We start from the raw sequence: 16,312 nt of genomic DNA, 5'->3' as shown, positions 1-16,312 counted from the left end.
ACTGTAAAGGCACTTTGTTCTACAACTCTTATATTAGACTGTCAGTTTTAGATTTATGTATCACACAGCCATTGTTTGGTCTAAAGAGCTGCAGGGTATACTTTTCATTTCATAACATTGTATAGGAGCTATGAACTCCAAGTGGTTAAAAATAGAAACTTCTTTCAGTATCCATGGAGATTGTCATCATACTGTTTTAGAAAATAGGAGCAGTGGGACCTCTGATTTTGGGTTTAAAACTGGGAATGTTAGCTGCTGAAAACCATTATAGCGGCATTGGGTATTGGAAAATCTGAGCCTGAAGTAAAAGGTAGCTCAGAAGCTCAAGCACTTTAGTAAAAGATAATGTTAATGCTAAATTATACACAGCCGACATATTGTAATTTAAGCTTCAGTGGCCCCCATAGGCATCCAACCCTTAACTGACCTTTGCATGGGTAGTTTTATCTCTCTTGACTCATACACAGCTTCAACTCCAGCTGTGATATATGCGTGCATGTATTTCCTAGTGTTTGGATTTGCCTGAGATGTTGGGTGACAAATTGTGTGATGATGAAAAAAAAAGTGCCCCCAAAGTGCAATTCACAAAGCCCTTCTGCTAAACCTGTCATGCTTTCCATACTCACACAGTACCATTCATATTCATTTTCAAAACAATGGGTCCTTGATTTCAGACAGAGGCAAACAAAAGCAGCTTTCTCATTTCTAGATGGCGACTGTTGATTGTGTCGGCTGAAAAGATGAACTGTCGTGAAGGGGATCAGCTGTAGCTAGCTAGCGAATTAAGCTGCAGTGATGTAAGCTCATGACTTGGTTAAATTGTGTCTCTTACATGATATCATGCTAAATGACTGAGGCTAAAACTAACAGGTGCGATGTCTTAAATGTCATCACCCCCAGCTGATGATCAACGTAGAATAGGTGGACATAAAGAAGAAACAGCATTGTTCTTTTTTTTTTGGTTTTAGAAAGGGGTAAAACAAACAAAAAACAAACAAAACATCACAACTCATTATGTATGTAGTATGGCTCCCTATAGCACCATGCACATCGCTTTATAAAGCAGATCAATATAAAGTTTAACAGGCCTGCCTTGCCTTGTTACGGTTGCTAAGCTTTTTTAGTTAAGGCTAGGTATTTAAAAACCTTTTGTAGGCCAGAATAGACCAGATTCACAATAACAACAAAACTGGTCTAATAATAATTAGGGCTATAATTAAGATATGGTGAAATTTATGTGTATCTTCAACAAGCACTCTATAAATGTCAATGTCACATAACTCAGGAAGCCCCCACTGAGCCTACTAAAGTGTTTATATTGACATTGCATACTGAGCTATTATTGCAGATGAACACAAATACCGAGAGAAAAGTCAGTCTTTAGTGTTGAATAGCCTGAAAATTGATGCTCTCCCAACATTCTCCATGTGACATTTTCATGCTCATCACTGCTGTAAAAATAGCACAGCATTGAGGTAGGGAACAGGGCCGGTTGACTAAGAAATCATGTGTGTTGCATGGAGGAAGTTGAGACGGTGGGGGGGGGTTATTTGCTGGAGGAAAGGGACATGATGATGATAAATTTGCAGTACGATTTCCACTAAATGAGACAGCTAATGTGTGACCTTTGCTATGCCCTAATCATGGCTCTCATCACACGGCCATGCAGGCCAATCCAAACACACGCATACACACACACACCTACACACACAGACACACACACAGACACAAACACAGACACAGTTCTCATCACACTCTCAGAGGGGCCGAGGGCATAAATGATTAGCCAGATGAGAGGAGCACGGCCTGTTAGCAGCTAATCACCCTCTCACTCTCCACTATCATAGAAATTAAATCATACTTCTCTGTTTCTCTCTCACACACTTTTTCCCTTTTTATGTCTTTCTCTCAAGTTCTCTTTTGCTCATTTTCTTTGCAAACTCTGCCTTTAGATTAGTCCTATGTAATGTTCAGTTCCATTTGTAATCATTATAAATATGTTTAATATCCACTTTTTCATCATGAATAAATTTGTGATGTTAAAAAAAAATACTTCCATGTTTTTCTACCTCCCTTGTTTTTCCCTTCCCATGCCTCCTCCCTCACACATTCCTTTCCTCTCACTCCATTTCCCTCATTCAAACAAATTTTCTCTTTCTTCCCCCTATCTCTTTCTCTTTTTTTCCCCTATGGATAAAAGAACAATCTTTAGTTTTTATCTTCTCTCTCATTCATCAACCCCATCTGTTTAATCCATCTTTCTGTCTCCAGCCCCAGGATCCAGCTGTGTTTGGCCCTGACTCAACACTGGTGGCGAGCTCTAAACATTACCTGAGGATACGTTACACACTTCTGCCTTACCTCTACACACTCTTCTACAAAGCACACACCACAGGGGAAACTGTTGTGCGCCCTGTCATGCACGAGTAAGTCATTCAAAATATTGTAAGTATGCTGTCAGGTCCTCAGTTCAGTCAGCAACACTCGCAAAGCATTTGACTAAAACCCCAAAACAACATGGCCACTTTGAGCCACCATCCTGAATCTATGTGACAAGCAAGCCAGGCCTCCTCTCTACTTTAATCAGGGGAAACACAGCTTCTGTCCTGGCATCTGAAGTGACCAGCTGACCACAGCTAGCAGAAGACGAGTAGCAAACTGCTATTATTTACTCCTTTAAAAAGTTGTTCAAAACAATAATCATGACGGGTTGTCCTGTATACCTGCATGAATATGATTGGATGTTTCTCGTCACACAGCTGTGAATTAGCCAATCATTTTAAACCATGTTGCAATAGCTGAAGCCAATTAGCCAATACAAGTACAGCTTCCATGCCCCTTCTGAACTTTAACTACTTATGTAGCAGTTTTTGCACTTTGGAATACATGATTATATTACTGTAGATTAATGAAAAACATTGTTTTCCTTATTGCATATACCAAGTTGGCTGGTGAAGCAATACATGCATGTGGAATATCATTATTTTATTTATGTATTAAAAGTTTTGCAGTGTTTTCCTTTAAGCTATCTGAACTCATTGGAAGCACTAGAGACAAATAAGTTCATTTTTTTTAAAATTGTCTCATTATGGAAACTATGTGAAATATGGCGGTGATTTTATGAGCTGGGTCAACATTCCTGCATCTTAATTATAGGCTTAGAGCTTTAGTGGAAAAGTGTGGCCCACAATGTTCCTTTCAACTTTGTTAAATTTGAAAAAAAGAATGAATAAGGAATAATGAGGGTGGAAAAAGTGTTAATAGAACATTTAGCATACTAACATATGTATATTTCCCCAAAGTTAATGGAACTATGCAGCAAAGGATATGGTAATTTTTACGCAATGAATGTAGTCTAAAATATGTTGTTGTTAGTCAGAATATTGTAAAAAATATGTCTAATTGATTACATACCTTTCTTTGTCACTTCCCAGGTTCTACTCTGACAGTGCCACCTGGACAGTGGACCGCCAGTTCCTCTGGGGGAAACACCTGCTTATCACACCTGTATTGGACCCGGTCAGTCAATAACACAAAAAACATTGCAGAATACACATGCATACATAGGTGAACATGTGTTTGTCTTTCAAATACACATGCTCACTCAAAATGTACTTAATAGTAATAATATAATCATCTCTAGACCCACAAACTATCATATACAGTATATATAGAAACATACATAGAGAGATGTGTCTTGCAGATGATGCAAATGAGATGATCAGCTACTGACACACACACTCACACACTCACAGACACACACACACACCCTGACCTCCACTGGGAAAACATGACATGGGATTTTCTTTGTTGCCCTCCCCTTCTCTCATCCCTCTTTTTTCTCTCTTTCATATCCTCCCTCTTTTCTCTCAGCTCTAATGAGAGCACTGACCTCATTACTAGCAGATTAGAAGTGTAGATAGTGTGTATCTGTGTGTTTGTGCATGTTTGTCATAGTGTGTGTGTGTGTGTGTGTGTATGCGTGCGCCGGTGTGAACATGCAAACGTGTGTGCCTGTATGTGCGCGCATACACAGCGATTGCGGTCATGTCAAAGTGGCCTGATTAATAAGCAATTTAGCATGGCCTCTTGTGAATTACAGAATAGTGGAAAGCGAATTGGATTCATAGTGGGGCCGGGGATAAAGTAACTTCAATAAGTGTGAAAAGTTTCTAATAAAAGAAGGAGGGGAGGGTTTAAGCTTGCAGTGCTGCAGGGTTCAAGCTGTCCTAGGGGTAGGGAAATGGAAGACCCATAAGGTGACTATGCAGGTTGTTTTTTTTTTGTGAATCAAAAAGGCAAACGAGGCAAACACAAACAGCAGTCAAAAGTGCACCTACTTTGGGTCTTTTTAAGGTTAGAGGCACAGTTCAACTGTAGTGCAATTGGAAACAGGATAGGATGAAAATAAATCCATTATCAGTGGGTGTGTTAGGGGCTGGCATCAATTATGACCAACCTTTAAAAGTGTGTGTGCTCTGCATCAAAGTGCCCTGATAACTGAATAGAACTAAACTAAAACTAAATGTTGAAGAACAATTATGACCTTGCTTGTGGTGGTGCAGACATGTCATGAGTGAATTAACAGTACAGTGAACTCCACTTCAACACTCATTGATAGACTATGTGGGTGACACTGTAAGCAAAGCATCTAATAGCCAGTCCCTGACAAGTGCAGAGGATGCATTCAGCCCTACAATTTTCACTTAATGCATCACAGCACATTTTGACAGGTCTATGTTTGAAACCAATCATTCACACCACAGCCACATGTACAGTAGCCTATGCCGCTGGAATGAAAAATACAAGTAATTTTTTCTCTGCTTGAGGGAGTTTAAATTTAAAATCATGGCCAACTTACCATCCACAGAGTTTGTAAGTTCTGAGTAACACTTGTTCAATTTGGGTCAAACCAGACCAGAGTAAAATACAGGAGATGCCCCATGCTGCTTGATCAATGCTGACAAGACCCCATACTGAACCTCCCCTCCCACTTCTGTATACTGAAGTTCATGACAGGCAGAGAATTACCAAACAGGTGCAAGTTAGCACAGCGAAACTCTGTTTCTGATAGAAATGCAAGAGAATAGCAGAATGCAGACAAGCCAATCACAATTGACATTACCCATTGCCAACCAGTTTAAAGGTGGGTTTGAGAAATTATTTACATTGAATGGTTCATAATAATGTAATTTAAATCTACATGTGTAAGGGATCAGGGAAGTAATTTTTTAATAACTCTCCAACTGAGAAACTCTAAACTATTTTCTTTTTTCATCCTCTCTCACGTTATGTTAGAGCTATTTCCTGGTGTGTCTGCAAGTAACATCGAATTACTACACATGGCCTGTTTTGAAATGAAAACCGTCATCTGCTGTAGAAAACTAACACACTGACATAAGCTTTAGAGGCATATCAGACCTCTGCTCCACCACTTGAAAGGGACTCTTTCCAAGCTACAGATCCGATGTGGCTAAATATTCATCTTTTGTGGTGACAGGGTGCTGCTGAGCTGTGGTGCTGTGCTTTAAGCCAGGGTGAGGGCAGGCATTAAGAACAGAGTGCCTACTATCTGTTACAGATGCATCAGGCTGTGAAGGGCCACATGAAGAGAGTGTCAGCGACTCGAGTGAGGTCACAGGCTGATCTTTAACAACCCTTCACATCCTACCTTCACTTTCCTTTTTCATTATTCTCATCTCTCTCTGTCTCTATCTATTTATTGCTCTGTCCGCCTGCCTCTCTTTTTCTCTAATGATGCTCTTGCTCTATCATTCAGATCAGTCAATGCTTTAACCTTGATCTCTGTGATAAACCGGGGAGATCTCCTGCACTCTCTCTCTCTCTGTCATCCCCTCTGGTCTTCATCCATGCTTTCACTCTCCCTCCTCTTGCCCATTACTCCCTTTTCACCCTTTCATCAAACGTTGGATCCCTTACCTCATCTGCATTCTCTTAATCAGCTGCTGTCAACTCGCCCTTGTGATCCCATTTCATTTCATTTCACCCCTCCCTCACCCCCCTATCCCCCCCTGTCTCTGTGTCTTCTGTGCCTCTCTCATCTACTTCAGCTACCATCTGATCAGTCTGCCAGTATGAATCGTTGGCCCACCTGATCAAATCTTACCTTATGGCTAACAGAACTTCAGTACTCTAAATGAGGATACAGGCCTCACGCCTTGTCCCGCTCAATCACAGTTAGCAGCCACGCTAAGTCCTGCAGTCCCTTCCCATTTGTCAGCAGGGTGAGTGATAGGCGCCGCTAGCTAATCAGACACCAGAAAACGAGGTATAGGGGGAGCATCCATTTCCGCAGGCTGTTATCCCACAGGCCATACAACGGTTGTGACAGGTGATCTGCCTCAAACTGCAAATGTGGCCCCTAAAGATGGCATTAAGTCATTTCATTTGTTTAGCAGGCCATTAAAGCCAAATGTCTCTACTCTTTATGGTGTTTCATATGCACTGTTTGGGTGTATTGCTTTTCAAAATGTATCTTATTTGCTTATGTGTAATTATCCTTTGCTCCTTGTTCTTTCAACTGCCTATTTTTTCCTTATCATATCATCACTCTTTCTTATTCCTAATAACAGGCCACATAGGGTCACAAAATAGGACATGTTGCTGGAGAGAGAGAAAGAGAGAGAGACAGTGGGAGAAAGGGAGCGAGATGTTGGTGCCATTGGTGGCTTTGACAGACGGCCTTGGCCTACACAGCTGACATAGTGTATTTCACAATTTGGTCTGTTATGAGGAGGACCTGTGGTTCTCTCTTTCTTTTGATGCTCTCTGTGTTTATCTCTCTCTCTCCCTCTGTTCTGCCCTGTCAGAAAGAGCAGGGAAGTGACAATGCTATCAAAGGCTTGGTGCACTTCTATTGATTGTTCCTGTCTGTCCACCATCGTAAGCCATCAAAGGGTGTCACCTATCATTCGCTGCCTGATGCTGTCTTTTCCATCATCTGTTGCATCATAGCACTGTAGTCTGAAATGTCACAAGGGCTTTGTGGAAACTTTATATCAGATGATAGGCAGTTTTAAAATAAACCTCTTTGATGGAACCATTTTATCTTCTTCTTATTTATTATTAAGTCGCAGTGATTTATAGCAGCAAGTCATATCCGTACTTTCTTCTGGAGTATTGTAGCTTCTCTCTTCATGTTTAGTCTTGTAAGATTAAAGTGTCAGGATTTGCGCAGTGAGCTAAAGCAGGTGTTACTGGGTGCAAACACAAATCAGACACAGGAACGCTTTGACACAAAACACAAAGCTGACATCTTTTGATGTCTACTCCACAAATCAGAGGCGTACAATGTATTTACAGGACCAGCATGGAGGAGTCAGTGGCATCTAGCGGTGAAGTTGCAGATTGCAACCCTGTGAATACAGCTCAAACTTTCAAGTGTTGAGGAGAAACTGTGGTGGCTGCAAACTTGCACAAAATATTATGTTAATAGCCAGTGTTTGGGTTGTCCATTCTGGGCTACTGTAAAAACAAACAATCTACAAAACACAAATGCAAACATACCTATGAATTACATTTCTGCCAATAGATCCTTCTAAATGGTACACACTGGACCTTTAATGCAGAATGTCAAACATTTAGACCATTGCTCAAACATGCACACCTATGAAGACATAGTTTGTTTTTTTGTCTGCAGGGTATGGACACGGTGAGGGCATATATCCCAGATGCTGTGTGGTACGACTATGAGACGGTAAGACTATTCTGATCACTTCCTCTTCAGATGTGTCTCAAGAGAAATTCCCAACAGTGTGCTAATTATAATTAGGAGAATTTGACATGGTACAATTGTTGTTATACATATAAATTAATTCATATACTTACAGCAGGACATTACAGCCACTTCACCTCCTACGGTTATTATATTCTCCATGGTTTCCCCCACCCAAAATACATCCATGACAGGGACAGACTATTAAAAACACCTTCCAATATAATGTTGATTCAAAACCACAATGTATAAAAAACTAAATACCATAGAATAGAATAGAATACACATGATCTGATTCAGTCCTAAAAACTGAACATCACAAGCTTTATGAATATGATAAAGAGGAAAATGGGATGATTAATTTGCATTTTGTTTTAGAATACATTAGATTGTAAAGATTTACCTAATTAATTGGTAAACTTAGTGCTCAACAACAATGACTGTGAGGGGGTGTTACATTAGTGGTAGTAACAAGTACACAAAGAACATGTATCACATGAAAGTCTTTGCCTCGAGTTCTTTGTTTGACACTGAGACGAGAGCGATAAGACAGAGCGAAAGTGGGGACAAAGATAGAGTGAAAGAGGGGACAGGGAAGAGAGGAGAGACTATCTCCCTGACAGAGAGATAAAAGAGGTGTTGAGCTCCTTTGGGACCTTATTTGGGTGTCACAGTGGCGATGTAAAGCGGCCACTGATCAGATGAACGATTAGATTGGCTGTCTTGCCGCCGGCCCCTTGTCGTGGTTGGTCCCCTGTGATTATCTGGGTAGGAGAAAGGAAGGGTATTGATGTAGTGAAAATGACCAAGAAAAACAAGTTAGAGCTGGAAAGGAATAAAGAAAAAACAGAGGGAAGAACAAATATACTGAATGGAAGCTGAACAAAGACAATGTAGCGAAAAGAAGGACAATACATGCCGTGTAGAAAGGGGGGAAAGCAGGAACAAAATAGAAGATGAGAAGAAGAAAACGGGGGCGACAATTACAGTACGTGGAGAAGTGGGAAGATGGGAGGATTGGCCAGCACGAATAAGGAGAAGACGAGAAGACAAGGCTAGAGAAGACCTCCTTAAGGCAGACAATGAGGGGGTGATAAGATCTGAAATTGCTTGTAGACGCTCCACTAACTCCAGCCCACACACTCACCCATAGTCTACTGTACTGTATAAAATGGTACATGCACATACACACACACACAGACCTCCATGGGAATGGTAAAATGGGATAAAAAAAAGAATTAGAGCACCACAAGAGAGAATAACAGGATGTGGAGAAGGAAGTAGGTAGAAGGGGAATGAGAGCAGATGGAGGGAAGAGAGTTTTAAATTGTTTTAGGCTGGTCTGAGGATTAAGTCCTCAAGAGATCAGAAATTAACTGTGCTCTATCTGTGTCCTCAGAGAAATGATAGAGGGGCAGAGAGAGAGAGAGACACACACAGAACCGGAGAGAGGAATTTGTCTTCTCATTTTATAGAAAAGTGCTTCCTAGCAGAACAGCACAGTCTCACATTTTATCATCATAATGCTAAAAATAACACATTTGACATTTTCCTCAAGCAACTCGATCACTGCATTTTCAAAACTTTTTTTGTAAGGATTTAATTTTTTTCCAAAAACTAAATCACCTTCAAGGCCAGAATTAGGCTTGAGTTTGTTAGATAACTATTAGCTAAAAGGACATGCAGTATTTATTATGCTAAATAACTGGAAATAAAAAAAGGAAAAAAAAATCTTCTACCTCCAGTGGTAATGTCATTCAGTAAGGGTTTGGCTTACTTGGGTTTCTAGATATTCTTCTCTAAGATTCCTGCTGCAACCCAGATACAACAGAGGCAACTGGCATTTTATTTATGGATATCACAGGTTAACAAATTACAGTAGAAAAACCCATGACTCTGCATAATCTACAAACCTCACAGTGAACAGATATCATGGGGACTATTTTTTCAGTAGAAAGTAGTTCCATGTGTGCACAGTGAGGTCTGTGGAGTTCCCAGAGTAAAAGAAAGAAACAATATTTGTGCACAAAAACCTTTATACAACAAATTATGTAAGAGTGGAATGTATAGCTGAGCAAAAAGTCATCATCACTGTTTTTTTTATGTGTTTAGGTTTACTATGATGCTGTAACTCAAGAGTCAGTATCCTGTGTTCTCTGTTTTTGATTGCAAAGCAGCTTTGGACACAATAAATACCCCAGCAGGGTTGCATGACCAGATCAATCACTGATTCATTGATCAACAATGGCAAACACATTTGTCCCTGCATTTCTGCTTCAGTGTTCAGAAGAATTCAATCTGCATTGTAGAGACATCAGTTTCATGCAAAGCCCAAAGCCAGTTTTTCCCAGCCCAAGCTAAATTATGGCAACTGTCCTAATCTTGGAAAGGGGAGCATGGGGATTGCCTTGCCCACAGAGCATCACATTTACATTAACTTGAGTTAAGACATGTTTTTGTCCTACCAATCAGATGGAAAAACTGGCACACCGCAGAAACCATGTTGATATGTATCTACCAGCTGACAAGCTTGGTTTACACATTAGAGGTGGTGCGATCCTCCCCACGCAGAGACCGGATGTCACCACTACATACAGGTACACACACACACAAACACACACACACACCACACACCACACACACACACACACAGGCGCACACACACATTGGACCACCTCAAATAATGTTGAAACTTTCCAAAAGTGTAGTATATACGACAGATGTATCAAATTGTGCTATCTGTTTTGATTAATGTGCACTGCACAGATATAATTAGTTATGGTTTGATTGACACTGAATTGTAACTACATGTGAGTATGGTGTTTGTACTTTAGCGCTTGTTTATCTGAATGTCTTTAGTCGGCGTAACCCCATGGGTTTGATCGTTGCTCTTGATGACAACAACCAGGCAGCTGGAGAGCTATTCTGGGATGATGGGGATTCAAGAGGTATTGTAAGACAGGATCATTGGCTTCTTGTTTTTACCATTACATCATTACAGTATTTTTTTTTTATAAAAACAAATTGAAATTCCTATCTCATTTAGTACAAAGCATCACATGAGTCAGTATTTCCATCTACCTGCTTTTACACGCTTTTTCCAATTTAAGCATAAAAACCCTAAGGAACTGGCAAACTTTTGTAAAAGATACTGTAAAAAAGGGTTAGTAAAAGTAAGTACTAAAAAGTAGTAAAAGTTGGTGTATCTTTAAAATAGACTTACTGAATAAATTATGATGTAAATGTGACGTAAACATCTGCTGAAGTGATGAAAAGTAATGACAGGCGAAAACATCAGATTTGTGCGGAGTGATGAGTGTTCTGTAATGTTCCTCAAAATAATAAATGAAACCAAGGTAAATGTCATTTTTCCATCATGTTTCCAATTCCATTAGAGGTTTGATTGGCATTCATTTAATCATCTTGTTGCACCCTCTTCTTCTGCAGTGGTTTAATGGATCCAAACTAGAGAGAATTAGTGCCACCAGCTGAGGAACGGATTCTTAATATTCACTTTAGATGCTCGTGGATGGAAACATGCATCAATTTGCATTTTCTTTTGGTAGTTTTCTCTAATTCTGGTAAAGGTTTGCACTATATCTGGATGGAAATCTAGCTAGTGTGACTGTGCAAACACTATCAGTCAGCTCATACACATTAACAAGTGAAAGTCGGTTACTCTGTGTGACTCTAAATCAGTGGTGTGACATCTACTCCTTTTTCTTTTTACAGAAACAGTTAAAACAGGCAACCACATCCACTACAAGTTCTCCGTTCTCTATGTAAGTTTCCCTCACATACATCCACACCATCTTTTAAATCCACATATTCTCTCTGATCTGAACTCCAGTTCAAAGTTCAAAGCCACCAGAGACTTTAGACTTTCCCAGTCCAGAACACCAAGGATGATTGATCCATGTTACACTGCTAAAGCTTTGTTGGATCAAGTACCCCATGTTTCTCACAGCACTGAGGATTCCCTTGCATGTTTAATGTATAACAGTGGAGTTTTTCCTATATGTTAACAATACACTGGGGTGGGGGGTTTACAGACAGGAAATCTATGGGAACAGCTGTTTGACCGATGGATATGAGTTTTGGGAGTTTATAAACTGGTTGCTTTACCAGTATGCATAATAACAGCAGGTGATGTATGTTGTGATTGTTGTACATTTGAAAATATGGTCTATCAATTAAAAAAAATAAAATAGCAATAATAAAAAGCACCTTTTGTTTAGGTGCACATAATAACTTTAATGGGTTCAAATCAGACATATAATTGTGTGTCTTCTGCCTTATAGGGAGTGCTGACAATGCAGGTGACCCACGCTGGCTACAGGGACCCTAACAACCTGAAGTTTGACAACATTATTGTCCTCGGTGTGCCTCATCCTCCCATGTCCGTCTCTGTGACTCATGTTAACACCGGAACACCTGGAAACTCTACCACACCACTGCCGAACTCCAACATACAGTACAATGAAGCCAAGAAGGTACACACACACATGTTCAGGGACATCGTCATGCACACGTGCAAACTAAAAACAGCTACTTTTTGTTTTCTTTTTACAAAAAACACTGAAGAACAATTCAAAATGTCTTTTAAGTGCTTAGCCTTTCCAGGATGTGTGTAGGCATATGGCCACGCAAATCATTATTTTTATATAAAAGTGTAACTACCCCACCCTTTAGTTCTGCTAGCTCCCTCCCTCTCAGCAAATTTAAAAAGTGCATCAGAGATCTGCAAAGGACAGCGACTTTAGGGGGCGTGGCCTCGACACCAACTGGAGTGATTGACAGACTGGCCACAGTACCGTAGCATAAACAACGAGCTGTTAGTCAGAGCTAATGAGCAGCTGCTGTCAGACTCTCCGTGTCTACGCTGCAAACACAAAGAGTCCGCTGGAGCTTTTAGAGTCACTCGAAGCACTTTGAAGGTCGTTTCTGTGTGGTACCTGTGTTGTAACTAAGCTAAAGGCTCAGAGAGGCTAACCCTCCAGTATGTGTGCGTGTGTGTCTGTAGAGGGACTGTCAATGCGTGGGATCAAGGTAGCCATTGAAGTACGGTGGTGTTTCTATAGCTGTCTAAAGCACAAATCTGTACCACTGCGTCAGAATAGAAAAATACTTACTTATACTTAAACTTATAATTTGTATATAGAGATGAACACAGATTGTCACTTGATTTTGCTCATTCACACAAAGGATTTCATAGCACATTGTTTTGATTTCACAGCCCATTATTTTGCTGTTTTGGTTTAGTTTCACCTCTCTTACAACTTTGTTTCCAGCAGTAAAAAAGTCCTGACAAACCTACTGTACACTGTCTGCCAAGCACCAGACACCAGACAGACAAAGTTAGTGACTAGCTAGTGAGTATGGCCAAGAATTTGGCAGTTATAGGGACTTAGATATTTTCCTCAGGAGTTGATGGAGACCAGATAAACTTTATAATGTGATAATATGTCTGTGTTAACAGAATGTCCCGCTGCTTCCAAGTGGCCAAACAATATTGGCTTTCGCCTCAAGCAAAGCACAGCAACCGCATTACTAAGAGCGTCGCTATCATTCTTATGCACACACACAAAAAAGTAAATATTCTATCCTTATTCTGCTCAATTTAACTCGATTTGTTGCCTTTGACACCAATTATCACGCCATTTTACTCAATAGGTTGCTAACTGGGTTGGCATTTCTGTATTAGCTTTAAACTGGTTTAATTTCTATCTGAGAAATATTTGTGTCAATAATTATGTTGTTCTTTGTCCAGATCTCTTCTCATTTTACATACTTCCTCTGGGTCATTTGTTTGGCCACTTTCAAGACGTGTTATATCACTGTTGTGCCAAATGATACACAGATCTATTTTTGTGCAAAACCCAATAACCTGAATCAATTTCCCTTCCTCCATGACTGCTTAGCCACCAACCATGATTGGTTGTCTTAATTTACTCCATCTAAATCCTGACAAAACAGAGATTATTTTAATTGGACCTGATCATTTTGTCACTGTAGTTTCAGTTTATTGGATCATTTTGCTATATTTTGCTATATTAAATTTACCATTTTGAATATTGGCATCTTCTTCAACCAGTATTTGACTTTTGATTATCATGTTAAGCTTGTCCAGTCCTGTTTTCTTCAGCAAGGGATATTGCAAAAGTTAGATGTTTCTTGTCTTCCACAGATTCCTCACACTATATTATTTCACACTTTCATTTTCTCCCATATAGATTATTGTTATTCCCTCTACATGTGTTTCAGTCAAGCTGCTTTAAATCAGTTACAGTTGGTCCAAATTGCAACTAGAACTAACTGTCGGTCCCACTTACCCTTGTTCTTGCATCCCTTGATTGGCTTGCTGTTTTAGCCACAACCATCTGCAATCATTGTACCCAATTGCTTAAATTTTCTGAATCTTTGGACTGTTTTAAGCAGCTCCTTAAAACCCATCTTTAAAAGCAAGCCTTTATATAGATCTCCTTCACACACACATAGTTTTGTATGTTTTTTTGTTTTGTCTGCATCTAGTTTTGCTTTGTTTCATTGGGTGTGTGCACTTTGTAATTGTGTTTTAAAAGTGCTATAAGTACAGGTTTTCTTACTTACTTGCTACAGCTTAATTGCTACACTTTATTTATTAGATTTATTATTTTTTTAGTAAATCACATTTGGAAATGGCAAATAGCCAGTATAACCGAACTCTATAGTCGTAGCATATGAAAAACTCCCAGACATATTTTCAGCTATTTCCACTTTGTCAGTAGAACCTTGCTGTCCTGATGCAGGACAGATGCAGGCTGGATGAGTTCTACAGTGGTGACTCTTAGGCATCTGCCATTTGTTTCATTAGGAGTGAAACCATTACTGTACATTTCAAGGTTAGCCTCTAAGTGTAAGAAATGATAACAATTTACATTAGGTGAGGATTGTGAAAGGTTTGTTTGAGTGTGTGTGTGCGTGTGTGAGAAAGATGATCCTACAGCAAGTGCCCAGGGTTATGAGCAAAAGGCAAGAGTCTGTAAAGTGTCAAGAGGTTCAGTTAGATAATACTATAAAGATTTGCTTTGTGCGCTTGTGTATATTTGTCTGCACGTGTGTTCATGTGTGCGTGTGGTCATCACTATGCTTGTGTAGATCCTCAAGGTCTCTCTGGTCACACATGCAAGCATGCATTTATCAAATGACTCTCAGCGGTAATCATTTCCTGCGGGTGAAGGGTAAATGTGCTGTTAAACCTAAACTCCAGCTTGTCATGTCCATCAGTCTTCGTATGCCTAGTTGGACTGGGCCTTGAATATAGCTCACAGCCACCAAACATCATTAGTTCCATATACACTTAAATAGAGCAGTGCAATATGTGAGCCACACTGGGTTTATATAACAATTTCCTGCATACTATATAGCTTTATTGCCTTCTATATTGTTCACAGTGCATGTCTAAAATGATTCCTTTAACAGTCCCTGTGCGGTCTTTTTCTTTTTTTCTTTCTTTCTCTCCCTTCAATTAATTTCTTTATTTATCCATCTTCCAAATCGTGCCTTGTCTCCTTTCTCTTTTCTTCTCTTTAAATATGCTTTCTTGTGTGTGTCCTGCAAGATGCATTTTACACAGAAGAATTGCTGAAGCATGATTCCAAAATAAAATAACACGAGCTACAAAGACTGAGGAAGATCCCGGAAGTCTACTCAGCAGCTGAGGATGTATCATATGGTGACTGTAGAGAAAGGGGCTCCCTAAGATTTGCTGTGAGAATGACTCATAATTCCCAGCAGAGGCTGTTGAAACAGCGAGGGAAATTAACAGCTGTGTCTTAATTGATAGCACACGCATTGTCAAGCACACATTCTGTCTCAAGGAAGCATGTCTGGGCCTACTTGCATAAGAAGACTCAGAGACAACTTGGGAAGAATGGTCTCAAACTGGCATACTTGGATTAAATAATCTCTGCTTTCTCCCACCTTTCTCCTCCCCTTTATTTTATCACACACACACAGGTTCTGTCCCTACAAGGCCTCTCCCTGACCCTTGGGGAGACCTATTTGGTGCAGTGGGAACTTGTGGCGGAGGAGTATCAGCGCTTCGACTGCTATCCAGAGGAGAATGCAGATGAGGCTAAGTGCAAGGCCAGAGGCTGTACCTGGAAGGTGAGGGGTGACACAGATGAGGTTATTATTACAAACCAAAAAAACACTAACTTTTCAGACATCTGTACAATGTTGATACATTTTCTTTTCTGTCCTCATTCAGCCAAGCACACTTGAACGTGTTCCATGGTGCTTCTATCCAAAAGACTACGGATACTCTGTGACCAGAACCGACCAGACTAACTCAGGCATGACAGTTGATATCACTCGGAACAAGAAACACAGGAGCAATGGTCGCCCAGAGTCACCAGACATCGACACACTCCGTGTTGAGATCCGTTACCACAGCAGTGACATGCTGCAGTTCAAGGTGTGTGTTTTTTTATGCTAGTGGTGAATCCTCTTTTGAATCGTGTTTGTGCCTTCTCAGTGTCATTGTCTAACTGTTTTTCTTTATTTCAACGGATCCATCCACACACACACACACAC

The 16,312-nt window shown here is 40.1% G+C and overlaps 1 protein-coding gene across 1 annotated transcript in view; it reads left to right on the top strand.

Annotated features, from left to right (window-relative positions):
* Nucleotides 1-16,312, top strand: part of si (sucrase-isomaltase (alpha-glucosidase)) — a gene marked incomplete in the record, with an annotated part of 65,722 nt that overhangs the window by 22,712 nt on the left and 26,698 nt on the right. Inside the window, 9 exon segments of the mRNA XM_035680514.1 lie at nucleotides 2,272-2,426; nucleotides 3,435-3,519; nucleotides 7,661-7,717; nucleotides 10,208-10,332; nucleotides 10,595-10,683; nucleotides 11,468-11,517; nucleotides 12,037-12,228; nucleotides 15,734-15,883; nucleotides 15,987-16,193. Coding sequence (XP_035536407.1) covers nucleotides 2,272-2,426; nucleotides 3,435-3,519; nucleotides 7,661-7,717; nucleotides 10,208-10,332; nucleotides 10,595-10,683; nucleotides 11,468-11,517; nucleotides 12,037-12,228; nucleotides 15,734-15,883; nucleotides 15,987-16,193 — 1,110 coding nt within the window.

This window comes from Morone saxatilis, unplaced genomic scaffold (genome assembly GCF_004916995.1).
Source record: "Morone saxatilis isolate NCDOM2014 unplaced genomic scaffold, NCSU_SB_2.0 Contig8, whole genome shotgun sequence".
NCBI classification, from domain to species: Eukaryota; Metazoa; Chordata; class Actinopteri; family Moronidae; genus Morone; species Morone saxatilis.
Note: the sequence above shows the minus strand (reverse complement) of the source record. Positions and strands in the feature narration are given on the sequence as shown.